This window comes from Takifugu flavidus, chromosome 16 (assembly GCF_003711565.1).
Source record: "Takifugu flavidus isolate HTHZ2018 chromosome 16, ASM371156v2, whole genome shotgun sequence".
Classification (NCBI taxonomy): Eukaryota; Metazoa; Chordata; class Actinopteri; order Tetraodontiformes; family Tetraodontidae; genus Takifugu; species Takifugu flavidus.
Genome location: NC_079535.1, coordinates 55,361 through 77,870, shown reverse-complemented (window position 1 = coordinate 77,870; position 22,510 = coordinate 55,361). Strand labels below are relative to the sequence as shown.

The 22,510-nt window shown below is 44.2% G+C and overlaps 2 protein-coding genes across 5 annotated transcripts in view; one reads left to right on the top strand and one right to left on the bottom strand.

The window, feature by feature from the left end:
• The window catches only part of LOC130540058 (kinesin-like protein KIF6), a 92,812-nt gene extending 86,340 nt beyond the window's left edge, over positions 1-6,472 (top strand). For 2 of the 4 annotated variants that reach the window (XM_057058939.1, XM_057058940.1), the window contains 3 exons: positions 470-520; positions 5,872-5,956; positions 6,049-6,472. In XM_057058939.1, the coding sequence (XP_056914919.1) occupies positions 470-520; positions 5,872-5,956; positions 6,049-6,121 (209 nt within the window). In that variant the 3' untranslated portion in view covers positions 6,122-6,472. Of the gene's footprint in view, positions 1-469; positions 521-2,325; positions 2,359-5,871; positions 5,957-6,048 lie in introns of those variants that run through there. The other 2 variants (XR_008954299.1, XM_057058941.1) reach the window with 2 other exon arrangements.
• LOC130540060 (uncharacterized) overlaps positions 1-12,120 on the bottom strand; it is a 101,098-nt gene extending 88,978 nt beyond the window's left edge. The window contains exon 1 of the mRNA XM_057058942.1: positions 10,117-12,120. Coding sequence (XP_056914922.1) covers positions 10,264-11,451 — 1,188 coding nt within the window. The 5' untranslated portion in view covers positions 11,452-12,120 and the 3' untranslated portion in view covers positions 10,117-10,263. The remainder of the gene's footprint in view (positions 1-10,116) is intronic.
• Positions 12,121-22,510: the final 10,390 nt, after the last annotated feature.

Here is a 22,510-nt window from a genome sequence, read left to right as displayed (position 1 = left end):
TCAAACACTGAGCTAAGAGCTGTGAGGATGTGGGGGTTTCGAAGTACCCATTTTTCCCACATCCTCTGCGTGTACCCTCTCTCGCTGGGGTTACTCCCATAGTAACACTCCATCAGTACCACATTCTCTGCCCTGCTCCATGAATGCCTTGTTCCAGTAGCCAATTTGACATCAGGTGGCCCTGGTTCCCTGACCTCTGACGCAGACCTTGTTGACCCGGGCGACATCCGAGCCGGTATGACTCTATCAGTTATCGTTCCGCTCATACCGAAGTGTAGGCATATATGCGTAAGGAGGGTTTGCCTAAGGGCAAACCACTGACCTATCCACTGACCACACACACATATAAACATGTGTGTGTCTGTGTGTGTTTGTGTGCGTGTGTAATATAGTTTTTAAGTTCTACAAGTGCATTTTATTAGTTAACAGTAATAACAGAAGATATTATTTTTTCTGTCCTTTTTTTTAGATGAGATGAAGAAGCAGTTGGCCTCGCAGAGGAAGCAGATGGCAACTAATGGTAAAATCAATCTGAAATTGGAAATTTTCATTGAAAAAACTGATCCGCTTGTTTGACTAAGAACAGCATACATTTTGTATTATAAAGACCACCTCTGATTATGAAGCAGTGAATACCTGCCACACTTTTTTTTATATTCTTGTTCTTTCTTGTAGATTACAGGCCATACATGTTTAGAGATTAACTGCAATGAATATTGTGGTGTGTTGTGTTAGTTGTATACTGTCATAATAATTACTTGCTGCACCCTCTATTAGGAAAAAATGTTTTGACATAACAGTTTAATGCCAATAATTGTAAATCTACAGAAATACATTAAATATTACTTAAAGACATGATGTCCAAGCCAAACAAATTGAGAACAATTGGCAGAAATACAGAGAAAAAAAGAATCTTTCAGAAAACAGATCACCTTAGCACTATGAGCAACGTTTGACCTTATTCAAGACACAATGTCACATAATTCTTAATTCAAATTAATCAGGTTTTGGCTGAAACATTCAAGGGTCACCACAGCAAATCTTTATCCATGTAACCTGATCCTCTGCATCATCTACTCTTGCATTCTTGCAACAGCTTCAACTACAGCCATAAGTCTACTCTTTATTATTCCTCTAGGCCTTTTTCTGGCAGTTCCAACTTTGGCATCCCTGACATGTCTAAAATATTTCAATCTCGCCTAAAAGATCTAACATGCACTGTCACGCTGATGTGTACATGTCACTTCCAGAAAGAACCTCATCATTTTCATCTCTGACCTCTATCTGTACTTCCTATGCTTTTGCCTGTGTCACTGTCTAAACTTTAGACTTTAGACTCTAAACCATATAACATTTCTTATCTAACATTTGACTTGGCAGCGGCAGCACCCCCTTTTGGTCAAAGATGGTGTGGTTTGTTACATTGCCTGTAATTTAATCGACAAAATATTTTTTAACTCCTTGACAGCACCAGCAAAATATGAACACAGTTGATATTCTATGTTGATAAAATAAGCTCAACAAATGTAACAAATGAAAAGTCTTGCAGTTGGTTCTTTAAATATGAATCCGTAAAATATAGATGTCTGTCCAGATTTCTAACATTTTACCTTCTTTATGGCCCTGTTTAAACCTTAAAGTAAAACCTTAATTTCCAAACAGGATAAGGCAGCTCTCAATTGTGAAAACAGCTATGTCAAGCAACTTTCTTTACCTTTTGTGACACAAACCTATATAGTGGGACCTCTACTTACGAACGTCTCGACATGCGAATTTTTCAGGTTACGAAGCGTCTCAACGGAAAAATATTTCCTCTTGTTACGAAGGAAATTTCAGGATACGAAGGTCAAAAATACGCTACCACTGCTGCTCGCAGCTCGCGGAGTTTAGCGAACACAAACTTGCTTGTAGCTGCTCTGCCATTGGCTATCGCCTAGCATTTTCCTGTCATCCCATTGGCTAGAAGGGACGTCAATCTGTACAAGTTTGTGTGTATCCCTGTGTCGCCTTCGTTTAACTTTTATTTATTGTGGGTGTTCGTATGTTTGTCCATTAGATGACGGTGTTACCACAATTGTTAACATTCGTTGCTAGTAATGACGGCTAATGTAAGATTAGCCTGTAATAAAGTTCATTTTGTTCCTGGAGAAGCCTTGCACTGAATTCCTACATTTATTGTGCATGTTACAATTAGTAACATGTATTTGTTACATGTTTTGATGCATTTTTATGATTTATAAAAAAACTTATGTCTGAATTTTGGGGGGCTTGGAATGGATTAGGGCATTTACATGGAAAAGGCGTCTCTACTTATGTAATTTTCAGGTTATGAAGCAGCTTCTGGGACAAATTAAATTCGTAAGTAGAGGTCCCACTGTAATTATGATGCAAATCATCCTGCATATATTGTACTGTATTTTATTATAATCAACAACTGAGACTAAGCTGTATTTTCACAGATTCTTTTTTGTTTTTATTTAATCTATGTCCAAGGTGTACATGTTCTATGTCATAGGTGTACATGCTGGCTGGTATGTCCAAGACTGAATCCTCTGCATCAATAATTTTGGTTAGGTGATTACTAGTGATGGGCAAATGATACCGAGGCTTCGGAGCTTGTGTCACTCTTCCCGAAGCGGAGTGATTCGAAACACTGTGTCGGAGCTTGTATCAAAACACCAGTGTCACGTGACCGATGACGTTTGAAGCTTCGAACGTCATCGCTGTTTTGCTTCGCGCTTCATTGCTTCAAAATGTTTCTAAGCCTTTCAATGGCTCAGCCTTCAGTGTGTGGCTCATGGTGTTTCAATGCATTCTGAGACAGATTTGAGTGGTTTGATGGCATATCAGCTATATAAGATGCATTAATATGCTTCAAAATTGTTGGGTTGTGAGGAGATAGAGATTTGGAGAGTGAGAGTTAGAGTATTTTGGCAAGTTTCATGGCGAGTACCACCAATAAGCGACGTTCTAGAGTTTGTGAGGACAAATAACTTTTCTGCTTCTGTGAAAAATCATTCCAAATCAAACATATGACAAACCATTATCTTTAAAGGTTTTCCTTAAAAACACTTCACACACACAAAAATAAATGTTTCTGAATTCAAACACCATGATGATTTGCAAAGTAGGAAGGATCTCTAATCCTAGTAGTTTTTAAATAAATCTCAAAGTGTTCAACCAACACTGAACCCTTAATATAATTTGCATTTATTCTTTGGGTTAATCTTGAATGTGTTTTAGAGTAAGGGGGAGACCATCTGCATATTTTATTGTAAAGACGATATAATCATTATTTGGTATGAATGAACAAAACCCCTGGACGAGCACACAATGAACTTTTATTAGTGTCATGGGATTGAAACAGTGCCAGTGCTTCAGTCGTGCTCTTTGGAGGTTGCTATGGCTTCAGTTGTCCACCAGATGTCACCGTCACTGAAGTCTCGAAGCTTTGAATCTTTTTCGACACAATTGTTAGGAAAGCCTCAGTGCTTCATGAGGCTTCACTTTCCCACCCCTAGTGATTACTTTCTTCAGGAATCCTCCTCTCCCTCCCACACTCTGTGCTGAGTCAGCATCCACCATTAATATCAAATAGATTTAGTTGTAAAATTACAAGCATGTCAAGGAAAACATAACAATAACCAAATCAATATAAAGATTGGCAATTGAATGTTTAAACATTTTGAGGCTGTGTAAGAATAAATCTAATTTTGCTGAGTTCAATTGTCACAATATAGAATTATTTTCACAATAAAACATATTTTAATGAAATTTAAAGTTTAATGTTTCACTATCCATTCATTACTAAAAGTGCTATTTTTTTTCCTTCCCCCTGTTTGTAGTGAACAATCACAGCTTTTAGCAGACTGCATCATAGGTGTCGTGGTGGTTGCTAGGCAACCAGGACAACTACGCCTCCCAACTAAAAAGTTTCAGTTCCCTCCTCACTCAGAATTGTTCTCAGAGACTTTCTGAATCACTTTAAGCTAAGAATTGTATGTACAACTTGGTGCTGGTGCTCGCAGAACAGCTTCCTCAACAATGCATAAAAAGAAACAATGCATCAGTGAGTTTCTAAATACACCAAATACTTCTTAATAAAATTTAAGATGATTAAGACATGATTTATTCAAGCAAGAACACCTCTCTTGCAGCCAGGTTTCAGTAAGAGATAAATGACATTTATCTCTATAAAGAATATTTGTTCTGTCTGCAAGGACATCGAGTGAAAACGGACTATGATTTATGTGGTTAAACGCATAGATGCTGTTGTCTGGTGGCTCTACAAAGGCAGCAGTGTTTGAGACAATAACTTTGTGTACTGGCCAGACATGGGCTTGTCATGTTTATGTGTATAAAATGAGAATAGCAACATCCAAATCTCATCAGACCTTATCGTGCCCAATCAATTTACCATAGGATGACTCAAGTTAAGGATTTCAAAGATGATCAAGAGAATTTGCCTCAGGAGCAAAAGTTCCTTTTCCATAGCATAGGGAGGCTGAGGAGCGTGATCCCCCTATAGTTGGAACACACCCTCTGGTCCCCACTCTTAAAAATAGGGACCACCACCCCGGTCTGCCAATCCAAGGGCACCGCCCCCGATGTCCAGGCAATGTTGCAGAGGCGTGTCAACCAGGACAGCCCTACAACATCCAGAGCCTGAAGATACCCCGGGCGGATCTCATCCGCTCCAGGAGCTCCGCAGCCAGGCAGCTGTTTCAGTACCTCGGCAACTTCCGCTCCGGAAATTGGATGGTCCACCTCCTGCTCATCTGACTCTGTTCCACCTTGAGGATACGTGTTGGTAGGATTGAGGAGCTCCTGGAAGTATTCCTTCCACTGCTGGATAATTGCCCCAGGATACTTCAGCAGCACCCCATGCACACCTAACACGGTGTGGGCGAGTTGCCACCTGCCGCTCCTAAGGCGCCGGACAGTTTGCCAGAATCTTCTCTGAACAGACCTAAAGTCTTCCTCCATAGCCTCAACGAACTCCTCCCATGCCCGAGTTTTTGCCTCCACGACTGTCGAGGCCGCAACCCGCTTAGCCAACCTGTACCAGTCAGCTGCTTCCGGAGACCCACAGACCAGCCATGACCTGAAGGCCTCTTTCTTCTCCGTCTCTCACCCTGAGCAACTCCAGCGTAGAAAAGTGTCCAACCCCCCTCAAGGACTTGGGTTCCAGAGCTGATGCTATGTGTGGACGTGAGGCCGACCATATCTAGTCAGTAGCGCTAAACCTTCCCCACAAGCTTCAGCTCTTTCCCTGCCAGAGAGGTGACATTCCATGTTCCAAAAGCCAATTTCCATAACCGAGGATCGGACCGCCAAGGCCTCCGCCTTGGTCCGCCGCCCAATCCACACTGCACTGGACCCTTCATGCTCCTCCTGCGGGTGGTGGGTCCACTGCAGACGGGAGTGTCCACATAGCTGGTTTGGGTTGGGCCCGGCCGGGCCCCATGGACGTAGACCTGGCCACCAGGCGCTCGCCATTGAGCCCCAGTCCCAGGCCTGGCTCCAGGGTGGGGCCCCGGTAACCCTCCAGGCCGGGTACGTGGCTTCCCTTTTCGATGTTCCATGATTGGTCTTGTGTGATGGGTCTTGTGAACCATTCTTTGTCTGACCCTTCACCTAGGACCAATCTGCCTTGGGAGACCCTACCAGGGGCAAACTGCCCCGGACAGCATAGCTCCCAGGCTCATTAGGGTATGCAAACTCCTCCACCATGATAAGGTGATGGTTCACGGAGGAGAAGATAAGATAAAAATATTAATGTATTAATTTTGTGAGAAATGCTCTTTACACGAAACACTTTCATAGCATTTGTAAAGATTATGAAATCTCTCCTATCCAAATCTGCAATAGATGTAACATGGAATCACACAGAGGCTGAAGAGGAGGATCTTGTGATAAAAAGCCTATCTCTGCAAATTGAGCAAGAAAAAACAAAGTGAGTATAGTAGAAAGTGATTTTTATGTATTGCTAAACAAAAATATGTTGTCATTTCATGATCAATTTTTCTTCTTTTTTCGTCTTGTCAGCTATAAGACTGTCATCAGCCATCTTAAAGAACTGAGGAGAAAAATTGAGCGCCAGCAACTCTACCTGGCTTAAAAAAAACTGCAAAAGGATTTCCAGAGACATTGGGCCCAGGGAGTCACCTTAGTGCAGGTCACACAAAAAAAGCATAACGGCTATATTAACAATATGTCGCATACTTTTTAGGCCAAGCTTAAAGTAGAGCTGACATCTCTTATTTTGTCATGGGACGTTTTTATTTTACCATTTGTTTGATTGCTGGAAATAGGACTCCAACAGATGCTACAGCCAGATAAACACAAGTGACAATTCTGAGGTGTTTCTTTGTAATTATTTTATGTTTTTGTATGTGATAAGTGTTGTGAAGTACATATTTTTGTCTGTGAGAGTGAAATAAATAAATATCATTAGTCTTTGATGGAACAATCATGTTTTGATAGTGGGGACAACAGTGTATTGATTCACTTCAACTGATCTTTATATAGCATCTGTTACAATCAAAATTGTTTCTAGAGGCTTTTCAGAAACTCAGGGTCTGATCCCCACCAAGCAACAATAGCCAGGAAAACTCTCCTTTAACAGGAGGAAACATTGAGCAGAATATGGGCTTGCTGGGCATAGAGGGGGAGATATACTGCTCTCACAGTGAAATTAGCATTACAACATGGAATTTTCTAACAGGGTGCCACCTGACTTTGAGGCATTTTCACATTTAAATACACACACACACACACACACACACACACACACACACACACACACACGTATATGTAATCGGTCTTATTCTTTGGCATTGTGTTTCAAGAAAAAGTTCACTGTATTTTTCAGTCAGTTTTTACTGCATCTCCTTTCCCACAGATAATGAAGAAAAAAGAACAAATAGCTATGGTTGATGAATTTATAAATTCACCTTTGCAAAACACAGACCAAAAAATGCTCACCTTTCCCACAGAGATTGAATGAAAATAAGGAAGCAGTCATATATACATACATATACATATATATGTGTGTGTGTGTCTGTGTGTTTATATATATATATATATAGGAAATCACCCCCTGATATCGAGATTGGGTACAAAGCCCCAATGACAGACGGACTCGACACAAGGGCAGCTGACCTGAGAGAGAGAATAATTGGGGCTTTGTACCTGCCAAGGCTAACAAAGAAAATGCCAGATCAATCTCTACTGGAGGACATGAACACGGCACTGTCAGCCATCACTACCACTACCATCACTGAGACCAATAAGTATGTATGCAGCAACAGTAATCCTACAGATGCTTGGCTATGAGATGAAGAGGGAAGGAGCAAATGGTGCCATGGAGGAGATTGCCACATGGAGAGAAGTCAGCCTTCTAACAGAGCTGAGCAGAGGTGTGAATCTCATGACAGAGCTGCCCAAGAAATATAACAAACTGTCTACAACTGAGGCACTGGAGACTGCTAAGCAAAGGCTCACAGCCCTAGCTACCTGACTAAGGAGGTACACAAGAGAAGTAGATGCAAGGAGAATTAACAAGGTGTTCAATCAATCAATCAATCTTTATTTATATAGTGTCTTATACAATCAAAATTGTTTCAAGGCGCTTTCCAGAATCCCAGGGCCTGACCCCAGACAAGCAACAGTGGCAAGGAAAAACTCCCCTTTAACAGGAAGAAACCTTGAGCAGGACCAGGCTCATGTAGGGGGACCCTCCTGCTGATGGCCGGCTGGGTAAAGAGAGAGAAGAGGGAGGACAGGTAGGGGATAGGATAGGTAGGAGAGGAGAGGGGTAGAGGAGAGGAGAAGTAGAGTGGAGGGGAGGTAGAGGAGAGGAGAAGGAGGAGGAGGGGAAAGAGGAGAGGAAAGAAGAGGAGAGGGAGAGGAAAAGGAGAAGGAGGGGGAGAGGAGAAGAGAGGAGAGGAGAGGAGAGGAGAGGAGAGGAGAGGAGAGAGGAGAGGAGAGGAGAGGAGAGGAGAGGGAGAGGCACAGAGCACAGAAACACACACAAAAAATATGATGCACAATCACTTCAGCGGGGCCGGAGGTCATTATGCAGCTCCGAGGGCGGCGATACCTGTAAATAAATAGAGGGGGGGGGGGGGGAGAAGCAGAAAAACTACACAAGAATCAGCATAACTAGTCTGCTTGATGAGGAGAGGAAAGGAGGAGAGGAGAGGAAACCATGACCCAGTGGAGTGACAGAGGCCTGTCAGGTGATCATGTTTCCGGACCCCGGCAGCCTTGGCCTATAACAGCATAACTAAGATGTGACCTAACGATTAGACGACCCCTAGGTATGATAATTTGTCTGTCTATGATAGAAACTGGAACTACTGAATTAGTAACAATAAGCTTTTTCAAAGAGGTAGGTTTTGAGTCTGATCTTAAAAGTAGCGATGGAGTCAGCCTCCCGTACCTGGACAGGGAGATGGTTCCATAGCAGGGGGGCCTGGTAGCTAAATGCTCGGCCCCCCATTCTACTCCTGGAAACTCTGGGAACCACAAGTAGACCAGCATTCTGAGAGCGGAGCGGTCTATTGGGCTGGTAAGGTATCACTAGCTCCTCCAGGTAGGATGGAGCTAGGCCTCTGAGGACCTTGTAGGTCAAAAGAAGGGTTTTAAAAATTATTCTAAATTTAACGGGCAGCCAATGAAGCGACGCCAGTACAGGAGTAATGTGATCTCTTTTGTCAATACCTGTCAGAACTCTGGCTGCAGCATTTTGGATCAACTGGAGGCTTCTTAAAGAGTTGTTTGGACACCCTGATAATAAGGAGTTACAGTAGTCCAGCCTGGAAGTAACAAATGCATGGACTAACTTTTCAGCATCATGCCGCGTCAGCAGTTTCCTGATCTTTGTGATGTTCCTCAAGTGAAAAAAGGCACTTCTAGAGACTAATTTAATGTGTGAGTTGAAGGAGAGATTTTGATCAAAAGTTACTCCTAGATTCCTCACAGAGAGACTAGATGTTAATGAGATCCCATCTAGAGTGATCATGTGATCTAATCTATCCCTGAGAGGTTCAGGACCAAACACCATGACCTCAGTTTTTCCTGGGTTAAGGAGGAGGAAATTTGAAGACATCCAGGACTTTATGTCTTTAAGACAGGTCTGGAGCTTCACTAACTTCTCTGTCTCCTCGGGTTTCATGGATAAATAGAGCTGAGTGTCATCAGCATAACAATGAAAATTTATCCCATGCTGCCGAATAATGTTCCCTAAGGGAAGCATGTACAAGGTGAAGAGGATTGGTCCAAGTACAGAACCTTGAGGAACTCCATGGCTAACCCTACTGTATGAGGAGGGAACACCATGGACATGGGCAAACTGGTATCTATCAGATAAGTATGATCTAAACCAGTCTAGTGCTGTCCCTTTAATCCCAATCACATGTTCCAGTCTCTGTAACAGGATGCTGTGATCAACTGTATCAAAAGCAGCACTGAGGTCCAGCAGAACCAGCATAGAGACCAGTCCATGATCGGAAGCTGTGAGAAGATCATTAGTGACTTTAAGAAGTGCTGTTTCTGTGCTGTGGTGAGCTCTAAAGCCTGACTGAAACATCTCAAACAGGCTGTTCCTCTGCAGGTGCTCCAGTAACTGAGTCACCACCACCTTCTCTAGAACTTTAGAGATAAAAGGAAGGTTGGATATTGGCCTATAATTTGCTAAGACATCGGGATCCAGTGATGGTTTTTTAAGCAACGGCTTAATCACTGCCACCTTGTAGGACCGGGGTACATAACCTGACACTAAAGAACCATTGATCTGGTCCAGGATAGAACTGCCTATCAATGGTAAAACATCCTTCAACAGGTGTGTTGGGATGGGATCTAAAAGACACGTGGTGGTCTTGGATTTCTGAATTAGCGATGACGCCTCAGAAAAATATATAGGGCTGAAGGAGCTTAAGGGCTCGTTGGAGACCCTGTATGTTCCCACAGTCGGCACATCTGGTGATGGTCCAGTTGTTGGGATGGCCTGGTTAGCTTTCTCTCTGATAGCTAGAACTTTATCAGTGAAGAAGCTCATGAAGTCTTCACCACTAAGGGAAGAAGGGATACGTGGATCTAAAACACTGTGACTCTTGGTTAATTTGGCCACAGTGCTGAAAAGAAACCTGGGGTTGTTCTTATTTTCCTCAATCAAAGAAGAAAAATAAGCTGTTCTAGCCTTGCGAAGGGCCTTTTTGTAAACTAATAGACAGTCTTTCCAGGCTACATGGTAGCTGTCTATTTTACAAGAATGCCACTTCCTTTCCAGTCTTCGCACTTTCTGCTTGAGGGTCCTGATATGTGAATTATACCAGGGGCACACCTCCTCTGATTTACTATTTTCTTTTTCAGGGGGGCAACAGAATCAAGCGTGATTCTCAGTGAGGTTGCTGCACCTTCAGCAATAGAGTCAACCTCAGCAGGGCTAAGATTATAATGATTGATCCCTGGGGAAACACACGGTGGTCCTGGGATCAGCACAGGGATCACTTCCTTAAACTTAGCTACAGCATTATCTGAAAGACATCTGCTATAGTAAGACTGAGCTCTGAGCGTAGAAGAATCCTTAATCATAAATGTAAAAGTGATCAAAGAATGGTCTGACAGGACTGGGTTTTGAGGGAACACTGACACATGTTCTACCTCAACACCATAAGTCAGAACTAGATCTAGGGTGTGGTTAAAGCTGTGAGTTGGTTGGTTTATCTGCTGGAGGAAACCAACTGACTCAAGTAATGAAATGAAGCCATTTCTAAAGCTGTCATTTATAACGTCCATATGGATATTAAAGTCTCCAATGATAATGACTTTTTCCGTTCTAAGGACCAAGTCAGATAAGAAATCAGAGAACTCAGACAGGAACTCTGAATGTGGCCCAGCAGGGGGCCGATATACAACTACAAACAGAAGTGGCTTTTCTGTCCTCCAGTTCAGATGAGTGATGCCAAGAGTCAGGCTTTCAAATGAACTGAAGCTATGTTTTGGTCTGGGATTAATTAATAACTTGGAGTGATAGATTGCTGCCACTCCCCCTCCTCGACCAGTAACACGTGGAATATGATAATTAAGATGGGTAGGAGGAGTAGATTCATTTAAGCTCACATACTCCTCCTCCTGAAGCCAGGTCTCAGTAAGACAAAATAAATCAATGTGATGATCCGCTATCAGGTCGTGCACTAACAGGGATTTACACAAAAGAGATCTAATATTTAACAGTCCACACTTAATTGTGATATTAGTTTCTGCAACTTGTGCTTCAGTATTAATTTTCATAAGATTTTGGTGATTGACCGCTCCCCTGCTCTGTGCTTGGTGAACTTTTAACCGTGGAACAGAGACTACCTCTATAGTGTTAAATATATTATTGTTGGTGGATGAGGGTTCTAAGGAAGCAGCAGAGAGGTGTGTAAGACTACAACTCTGCATCCTGGTCTGGACCCTGGATTGTCAGGTCATTTTGGGTCTAATAAAATTAGCCAGATTACTAGAAATGAGAGAAGCACCATCTCGCGTGGGATGGACACCGTCTCTCCTAATCAGACCAGGTTTTCCCCAAAAGGTGCTCCAATTGTCTATAAAGGCCACCTGGTTATCGGGGCACCACCGTGACAGCCAGTGACGAAGCGATGACATGCGGCTAAACATCTCATCGCTGGCCAGATTGGGGAGGGGACCAGAGAATGCTACGGAGTCCGACATCGTTTTTGCGTAGTTACACACCGACTTCAAGTTAATTTTAGTGACCTCCGACTGACGAAGCCGGGTGTCGTTGGCTCCGACGTGAATAATAACTTTACCAAATTTACGATTACGTCTCGCCAGCAGCCATAAATTTGCTTCTATGTCGCCCGCTCTGGCCCCCGGAATGCACCTAACTATGGTCGCTGGAGTCGGCTTCACGTGGCGCAAAACAGAGTCGCCAATTACCAGGGTCGGTTTCTCAGCGGGTGTGTCGCCGAGTGGGGAAAAGCGGTTAGCCACGGGAAGCGGTTGGTGGTGCACCGCGGGCCTTTGTTTTGGGCTACGCTTCCTACGAACCGTCACCCAGCCGCCCTGGCTAGCCGGCTGCTCGGCTGCTGCCGGGGGACCGCTAGCTGTAGCTGCACTAGGCGGCTCCGCAGCAGCTAGCTTACCCTGGCTACATGACGCAACTCCAGCTAACTCCAAACTGCGGAACCGCGTCTCAAGCTCGCTAAGTCTTGCCTCCATAGCCATAAATAAACTACACTTTCTGCACCTATTCCCTTCACTAAGGGAGGCAGAGGAGTAACTAAACATTTCGCACTCTGAACAGACAAAGACACCGGGTGAAACAGACGGTGAGGCCATGCTAACGCTAGTGATCGGCGAAGCCCTGTATTTGTTTAATATGGGTTGTTTCTCACTGTTGATATCGGGTGACTAGAATGTCTCAAATGTTTAAAATTTTAAGTAAAGTGAATACAACACACCAAGTGTTCAATATTAAATGAATACAACACACCAAGTGTTCAATATTAAGTGAATACGGCACCCCGTGCACAATGCAACCAACGAACGATAGAGGAGACAGGAAGTGACGGAATACTCACCAGTTCTCCACCAGTCCAGCAAAGGTCTACTCTCAATGGCAGGGCAACAAGATCAAGAGTATCTGGGAGAAAGGGGCAACACAAAACATTAATGCCCAATGGCTGCATGACCTACAGACAGAGCACAGCCAACTTCCAGAACAAGTCCTAGTAGTCATCACCTTAGCAGACATCCAAACAAGAGTGTCCAAAATAACAAACCATCCAACCAACCAACCAACTAATTAATTTGTCTGTCTAGGATAGATAGTACGTGCAACTACAGAATTGTGATAATCTACTGGTTAAGGTATGTGGATGACACCTGGGTCAAAATTCAAACACAAGAATTGTAAGCGTTCTCCGATCACCTCAACAAAACAGACCAGCATGTAAAATTCACCCGGGAAGATACAAAAGGAAACAGTCTGGCCTTTCTGGACTGCACAGTCAAGATCACTGAGGACAGAAATCTCACCATCGAAGTCTACAGAAAACCTACACATACCGATCAGTACCTTCAGTTTGACTCTCACCACCCACTGTAACACAAGTTGGGAGTGATCAGAACTTTCCAACACCGGGCCAGACAAATACCCACCACATCCCATGGCAGACAGAAGGAACAGAACCACATTAAGACAGCTCTCAAAACATGCGGCTACCCAGACTGGGCCTTCACCAAAACCTCAAGAAAGCGAGACCCCAGCAAAAGAGAGGAGGAGAGAAACAAACGCCGCAGCGTTTCGATCCCCTACGTGTCCGGAGTCTCTGAGAAGTTTAGGAGGATCCTCCAGAAACACGACATACCGGTTCAGTTCAAACCTAGCAACACTCTCAGACAGAGGTTAGTACACCCAAAGGACAAGACACCAAGACCCAAACAAAGTAATGTTGTTTATGCTATACAGTGTCAGGAGAAAGGCAAGGAACTGTACATTGGGGAAACCAAACAACCTCTCCACAGAAGAATGGCACAACACAGACGCGCCACCTCTTTGGGTCAGGATTCAGCAGTCCACTTACACTTAAAGGAGAGTGGGCACTCCTTCGAGGACAGCCAAGTATGGCTTTCAAACCAGCGGTCTTGCTGGTTTGAAAGGGGTGTCAAGGAAGCTATCCATGTCAAATTGGAAAAACCATCCTTAAACAGAGGTGGTGGCCTGAGGCACTTCCTATCACCCACATACAATGCAGTCCTCCACTCCTTCCAACAGCAAAACAAACATTCACACCATTCCAGGAGACCCAGTGACTCACCACCATGTGATCCAGCAGACAAAGGGGAGACACCTCAACAGAAACTAGGTGAACGACCCGACCAACGACCCTGCTAACGACTCTCAGGTGACCACCCAGATCATTAGCATGCAGATGGTCCACAGGGGCTGTTTTCAAGCTCTCTCCCCAGCGATTTCAGAACTGAAGAAGCCTTCTGGATAGAAGGCGAAACGTCTTCAAGAGAAGAAACCCAGTCCAGTTGACATAGAAAACTACCTTGGATACAATGACCTGGATGATTGAGAATCTGCACAGACGTGTGATAAAAAGCTTTTTCAAAGAGGATGGTTTTAAGTCTAATCTTAAAAGTAGAGATGGAGTCAGCCTCCCGTACCTGGACAGGAAGCTGATTCCACAGCAGGGGGCCTAGTAGTTAAATGGTCGGCCCCTGTTCAACCCCTTGAGACTCTGGGGACCACAGCATTCTGAGTGCGGAGCGGTCTATTGGGATGATAAGGTGTCAGAAGCTTCTCCGGGTAGGATGTAGGTCAGAAGAATTTTTTTAAAATTATTCTAAATTTAATGGGCAGCCAATGAAGAGACTCCAGTACAGGATTTATGTGATCTCTTTTGTCAGAACTCTAGCTGCGGCATTTTGGATCACCTGGAGGCTTCTTAAAGAGTTGTTTGGACACCCTGATAATAAAGAATTACAATAGTCCCGCCTGGAAGTAACAAATGTATGGATTATCTTTTCAGCATCATGCCGCGTCATTGGTTTCCTGATCTTTGCAATGTTTCTCAGGTGAAAAAAGGCACTTCTAGAGACTATTTTAATGTGTGAGCTGAAGGACAGATTTTGATTAAAAGTTAATCCAAGATTCCTCAAAGAGAGACTAGATGTTTGGGAGATAACATCTAGAGTGTTCATGTGATCTAATCTATCCCTGAGAGGTTCAGGACCAAACACCATGACCTCAGTTTTTCCTGAGTTAAGGAGAAGGAAATTTGAAGACATCCAAGACTTTATGTCTGAAAGACAGGTCTGAAGCTTCACTAACTGCTCTGTCTCCTCTGGTTTCATGGATAGATATAGCTGAGTGTCATCAGCATAACAGTGAAAATGTATTCCATGCTGCCAAATAATGTTTCCTAAGGGAAGCATGTAGAAGGTGAAAAGGATTGGTCTAAGTACAGAACCTTGTGGAACTCCATGGCTAACCCTATTGTATGAAGAGGGAACGCCATGGACATGAACAAACTGGTATCTATCTGATAAATACGATCTAAACCAGTCTAGTGATGTCCCTTTAATCCCAATCATGTTCCAGTCTATGTAACAGGATGCTGTGATCAACTGTATCAAAAGCAGCACTGAGGTCCAGCAGAACCAGCATAGAGACCAGTCCATGATCTGAAGCTATGAGAAGATCATTAGTAACTTTAAGAAATGCTGTTTCTGTGCTGTGATGAGCTCTAAAGCCTGACTGAAACATCTCAAACAGGCTGTTCCTCTGCAGGTGCTCCAGTAACTGAGTCACCACCACCTTCTCAAGAACTTTAGAGATAAAAGGAAGGTTGGATATTGGCCTATAATTTGCTAATACATCAGGATCTAGTGATGTTTTTTTAAGCAACGGCTTAATCACTGCCACCCTGTTGGACCGGGGTACATAACCTGTCACTAAAGAACCATTGATCTGGTCAGAAACCGACTCCCGTGTTGGCTCCACGCTGGGGCTCCCTGTGTGCCCCAGAACATTGAACTAGTGCTTCCCTGCAGTCCAGGAGGACTGCCAGTTTGAGTTAGTTAAATAAAACCTATTTTTAGACTTTTTATAACTGCGTTCTTGCCTGTTTTGGGGTCCTGTAAAAACCCAACCTTAACATCTAGGAGTTTCATCGGAGACCCTTTATGTTCCCACAGTCAGTACATCTGGTGATGGTCCAGTTGTTGTGATGGCCTACTTAGATTTTTTTCTGATAGCTAGAACTTTATCATTGAAGAAGCTCATTAAGTCTTCATCACTAAGGGAAGAAGGGATACGTGGCTCACTGATTCTTGGTTATTTTGCCACAGTGCTGAAAAGAAACCTGGGGTTATTCTTGTTTTCTTCAATTAAAAAAGAAAAATAAGCTGTTCTAGCCTTACGGAGGGCTGTTTTGTAAACTACAAGACTGTCTTTCCAGGCTAAATGGTAGCTATCTATTTTACAAGAATACCACTTCCTTTTTAGTCTTTCCACTTTCTGCTTGAGGGTCCTAATGTGTGAATTATACAAGGGGGCACACCTCCTATGATTTACTATTTTCTTTTTTAGGGGGGCAACAGAATCAAGCGTGATTCTCAGTGAGGTTGCTGCACCTTCAGCAATAGTCAACCTCTGCAGGGCTAAGATTATCATGCTTGATCCCTGGAGAAGCACCCCACCGTCCTGGGATCAGCACAGGGATCACTTCCTTAAACTTTGCAACAGCATTATCTGAAAGACATATGCTATACTAAGACCTTGTTCTGAGCATAGACGAATCCTTAATCATAAATGTAAAAGTGATCAAAGAATGATCTGACAGGAGTGGGTTCTGAGGGAACACTGACAAACGTTCTACCTCAAAACTGTAAGTTAAAAGTAGATCAAGGGTGTGGTTGAAGCTATGAGTTGGTTGATTTATCTGTTGGGGGAAACCAATTGACTCAAGTAATGAAATGAAGTAATTTATAACCTACACGGACGTTAAAGTCTCCAATGATAATGACTTTATCTGTTCTAAGGACCAAGTCAGATAAGAAGTCAGAGAACTCAGATAAGAACTCTGAATGTGTTCCAGCAGGGGGCCAATATACAACTACAAACAAAAGTGGCTTTTCTTCCATCTGGTTCAGATGGGTGATGCCAAGAATCAGGCTTTCAAATGAACTGGAACCATGTTTTGGTCTAGGATTAATTAATAACTTGGAGTGATTGATTGTTGCCACTCCCCCCTCCTTGACCAGTAACATGAGGAATGTTGAGATGGGTTGGAGGAGTAGATTCGTTTAAGCTAACATACCCCTCATCCTGAAGCCAGGTCTGTTAGACAAAATAAATCAATGTGTTGATCCACTATCACGTCGTGCACTAACAGGGATTTGCACAAAAGAGATCTAATAGTTAATAGTCCACATTTAATTGTGATGTCAGTTTCTCCAATTTGTGCTTTGGTATTAATTTTAGATTATGGTGCTTGGTGAACTTGGAACAGAGACTACTTCTATAGTGTTAAATATGTTATTGTTGGTGGATGAGGGTTCAATGGAACCAGCAGAGAGATGTGTAAGACTACAACTCTGCATCCTGGTCCGGACCCTGGTTTGTCAGGTAACTTTAGTTCAAATAAAATTGGCGAAGTTACTAGAAATAAATGAGGCACCATCCCGGTTGGGATGGACACCATCTCTCTTAATCAGACCAGGTTTTCCCCAAAAGCTGTTGTAGTATCTGAAGCCTGTGTATCTATTCTCTGCCTGCCTTTACTTCTGTAAGGCCACAACTTGTTTCTCAGCCAGCCGGGTGCCATACTAGGATATGCTCCACATGTGTCCTGTGACTTTGGTCTCTCTTTAAGCTTGTAATGGAAGTCTTGTTATTGCTAAAAGGAGTTGCTGTTGTGGTTCAGTTTCTGGTTGGCACTCGGACTTCTCACCTCCTCCTCTACCTGCAGGAACGGTATCCAGGGGCAGGCCGATCTCCGAAGAGCACTGAGCCTCCGGCGCACCTGCAGCTCGTTACGCCTAAGTCAGCACCTACTTAAGCTCTCCCCTCTTTGCCTCCGGTGCCGGATTATTGCGTATGTTTCTGTATCTAGCTCCAGCTCCCCGAGATCACCAGCCCTTCGCCTCGTTTGTTCTCTCGTATAGTAAGTTTTTTCAGTGCTTCGTCACCTCTTTCAGTTGTTTCTTTTCTCGACGTTTTTTTACCATTTCGATGGTGATTTTTCATTCCCCTTTTCCGTTGTTACTTTCTCAGAGTTTTTGGTTGTTACTTGGTCCGATCGTTTTGGATATCTTGTCAAGAAGGAACCTTTCTGTTTGCACTCTGCATCTGGGCCCTGGCCTCCTTAACTGTCCCGTAACAGTTGCTAAGAAGTGATGCTGGGCCCCGTAGGCAGTTCTCCATATGAGGATGTGTATCATGAGGCCTTTCTACTACCATATTTTCACAACCATAAGGCGCACTGTAATAAAAGGTGCAGTCTCACTTACGGGTGCTATATCTGTATTTAAAACATACATAGGGCGCACCATATTATTAGGCGCATGATAAAACATACAGTAAAAAATGACAGCGGAAGTAAAACGGTGAGTTTCGACACATTTATTGAACAAAATATTCATTCTTCCGCCACAAAACCATCAAAGTTTTCATCTTCTGTATCTGAATTAAACAGCTGCGCTATTTCATTGTCCAACATCCCGAATTCCTCTTCTTCATCATCTGAATCAGACTCACCGACCGGTTCCGCTTCAGCATTAATGCCAGCTTTTGTGAAAGCTCTTACAATACATGAAGACGGAATCATAGCCCATGCGTCTACAATCCACCCGCATCTAGTGGCAAACTTGCCCGCCGCTGCCTCATAGTCTTTGTGAAGGAGTGTTCGCCTTACGTCATCCAGCGCTCCCACGATGGATGGATCTCATCTATGTTGGTAATGTGGCTGGGGGCAGTTATCTTGTCACGGCAGTAGGTGCGGAAGATGGCCACCCTCTCCTGGTAATCCGTGGGCAGCCACTGCACAACAGCTGTCCTTGCGCGTATGGAGAGATGCCGCCTCCTCATAAAGCAAAAACACCAAGACAGACCTCCTTGGAAGTGTACAATGTCCATTTCTTCAGCAATTGCTTTGGCCTTTTGTCGAATGGTGACAGTAGAGACACCCTTTCCAGTTGTTCCGCGGAAACTCAGCTTCTTCTGCCTCACTTTCGTTCACTTTCTTGTTTTCTCCACTTTCTGACCATTAAACATTACATTACAGTGATCCCTCGCTATATCGCGTTTCATCTTTCACGGCTTCGCTGCTTCACAGATTTTTTTTGCGAGTCGTTCATTGCAGTTCTCAAATATAATCGAAGGTGGCATATCCGTTGATAAAAATCTTCTTGCTCAGAAAAAGAAAGAGCGCCAACAACTACCCATAACAATGTTCTTCTCTCAGAGAAAGACTCCTGCGCCTTCAGTAGAAACAGACGCTCCAGCGGAGCAGAGTCAGGACGAAGAGGCACAGCTGGGACTGGGAAATACACGAGTGACAATGTTTCCAACCTTGTATTACTATATTAAAATTATTGTTTTAAACAAATTTTGGGCTTTAAAACAGGTTTTGATTTTTGGTTTCATTCTATAGTTCAGTATTGCATTGTAAAATAATTTAAAAAAATGAAGCTGACTACTTCACGGATTTCACTTTTCGCGTGTTATTTTTGGAACGCAACTCCCGCGATAAACGAGGGATCACTGTACATTAAAATGTCTTGCAGCTGCTCGATTGCCATTTTCAGCCGCATATTCGATGGCCTGCAGTTTAAAGTGAGTCTTATACGCATGTTGCTTGACTGGTGCCATTTTAGGGGGTCCTTACGCATATGTGTGCCGCTAATCGATGGGTGGAGCGTTTACCATAGTGCACCCACTAAAGGCACACAGCAGATTCTGGAACTCAGTCCACACACAAGGTGCACCATATTATAAGGCGGACCGTCGATTTTTGAGAAAATCTCAGTGTTTTAGGTGCGCCTTATAGTTGTGAAAATACAGTACTCCCATTTTTGGAGCTCCAGCCCCAGGCCTGGCTCCAGGGTGGGGCCCCGGTAACCCTCCGGGCTGGGTACGCGGCTTCCCTTTTAGTTGCTTCATGGTGGGTCTTGAACCATTCTTTGTCTGACCCTTCACCTAGGACCAATCTGCCTTGGGAGACCCTACCAGGGGCAAACTGCCCCGGACAGCATAGCTCCCAGGCTCATTAGGGTACACAAACTCCTCCAACACGATAAGGTGATGGTAATGTGTATGTATACAGTATTTTTGTGCTGATGTTGGGGAACAGTTCTTCCAAAATTTTTAATTTGACCTTTTTTGTGTTATGAAAGACTGAAGTAGTGGCTCTGGAGGAGAGACAGGCCATGAGATTTATTTACACTGCTCATTTCATTTAAAAAGGACATTCTGAATTTATCTTATTTCGGTCTGTATACTGTGTTATGTACAAGATTGGCGACTGAGCATGCGGGCACTAGGAATGTGTCGTGTTATGGCCAGGAAATGATGTTAAAGTTTTAGAAAGCCGCGGACAATTGTCCCAAAGTCCTATGTACCCTTTGGGAGTACCCAGTCAGGTCTCTCTTTCTCTTGATTGACTGGAAAACTGTGAGTAATACCGAGGGTCGAGGGTGTCCACTCTGGCGTGGCTGACGAGTGCGTTTGAAGACGCTTTTTACGGTCAGATACCCACTTTTCAGGGATGTAAATTTAGTGCGAGCAGTCGCAAAAAACTGTGATTTATGGCAGCGGTGCCAGACATGTCGTAATAGGCTAAATCTGCATACGCAGATGGTGTGCGTGAGTGCATAATCAGATCTGGCTTTTGTTAGTGTGTTTTGTTTAACCCCCTACCCATCTCTCTCTCTCTCTCTCTCTCTCTCTCTCTCTCGCGTGAGCGTGGTGAGTGATAAAAGGTATGTTGGCTGCGGGAGTTAATGATAAATATAAGTGTTTTTTCCAAACATTTTCTAACTTCTGATCTTTATTGTCACACTGGGTGGTGTATAATCATATTGGGGAGCACTTTTTGTAATTTTGATTGTTTCCTCACTGTCTTTTTTGGAATTGTTTGGGGGCCACGGTTGCCATGCCCGTCATGGCAGCGGCGGGAGTCTCCGAGTTGGAGAAACTCACCCGCAGATACGGCGTCAAACTCTCTCCACCGGCCGGTGTGTCCGTGGAGGAGTGCGCCCTGGTTGTGGGGGAGATTGTGGGTCACAGAAGCGTGAAGTCTGCTTCCAGGATTAACAGCACGGTGGTGGTGTTTGTGGACAGCACTGAAAAGGCCGATCAGATGGTGGTTGCTGGAGTGGTCATTAATGGTGCACTGATGCTGGTGTTTCCCCTGTCAAACCCAGTTAAAAAGGTGGTGGTGTCAAACGTCCCTCCGTTCCTTAAGAACGACCTATTGCTGCGGGAGCTCAGCCGACACGGACGCGTGGTGTCCCCGATGAGGTTAATTCCTCTCAGCTCTAAGTCCCCGCTGCTGAGACATGTCGTGTAGACGACAGGTGTCCATGGTCCTCAACGACAATAAGGAAGAGCTCAAACTGGCGACACAGGCACAGCCGTGGAGGTGGAGTAGCCCGCAGGGTTGCAGGGGGACCACAGGGACCTCGGGAGTGAGCGTCTCACCAGAGAGCTGGTGGAGCAGGTGGTCACAAGAGTGGCTGAAACCGTCCTGGACATGGAGGATGTTGCAGTGGAGGAGAACAGTATCAACGTATCAATCAAAAGGAAGAATACAGATTCAAAGGTAAAAAATGATAAGGTAAAGAAACTGTCCACAGAAGAACAAATGTCTCCTGCCTTCGAACCGGAGGTGGACACACGTAGCCTGCAGGACAAACAGGACACGGCAAGTTCAAGTCACACAACCTCCCCACCACAATGGACACAAGATATACACATCTCACCTCACACACATATCTCACAGGACACACACAGCTCACAGGACACACACAGCCCACAGGACACACACCACACCAATAGACACACAAAGTACAAAGAGCTCCTTGTTGGACATACAGGAGAGCAACAGTTCATGGGACACACAGGAAACTCTCACTGATAATGATGACATACAGGTGGAGATGCATAGTGGATACTCTCTGTCAAAGATTAGGTCTTTCCTCAGGACCACGAAGGGGATGAGGTCTGTACAGGTGGAGGACTACTTTCCAGACCTCCAGCTTTTTCAGGAGTCCACCAAGTACTTTATGAAGACTGGGAGCTTTGGCCAGGAACTGTATCGCCTCAAAAAACTGCTACTAAAGGTTCGGTCTCGGCTTGTAAGCGCCGACGAGGCCAATATTGAGGAGTTTAAGAGCACATGGTGCCTAAAAGATGAACTATGTCTGGTGGAAGAGGAGGAGCTGGTCTTTGGAGGCCTCCTCAACTGAATGATGTTCAGATGTTTTGTTTGTTTGGATCATGTTCTTCTTTTTTGTAATGAGTTTTTGAAAAATCAAAAATCTCTCTCTCTGATTGAGATGGCGTGTGTTTGAGGAGCTGAGGGTGATTCGAGTTTTGTGCCGTTTTCGGTAAAAACGTAATTCTTTCTTGTAGGTGAGTGGGTGTATGAATTATTTTCTTTATTTTTTGGGGTGTAGAAGGTGTTGTGCGCGAGTGTTTGCGAATAAGTGAGCGCGTGGGTGCCACGCTTGGTTGGCGTCTTGCCGGTGGTGGCTACCGCACCTGTGGAATTTGAAAAGCTCACTCGCCGACACACAGTGAAGGTTCTGCTAGTAGCCCGTGTGTTGGTTGAGGAGGTGAGCTATGCTGTGGGTAAGGTGGGGGGTTTTGAGAGTGTGAAGTTGGCCTCCAGAATGAACAGCGCGGTGGTCATTTTCTTAGACAACGTGTCCAAGGTGGAACAGTTGGTGGAGAGCGGCGTCGTCCTTAGGGACGCCTTCA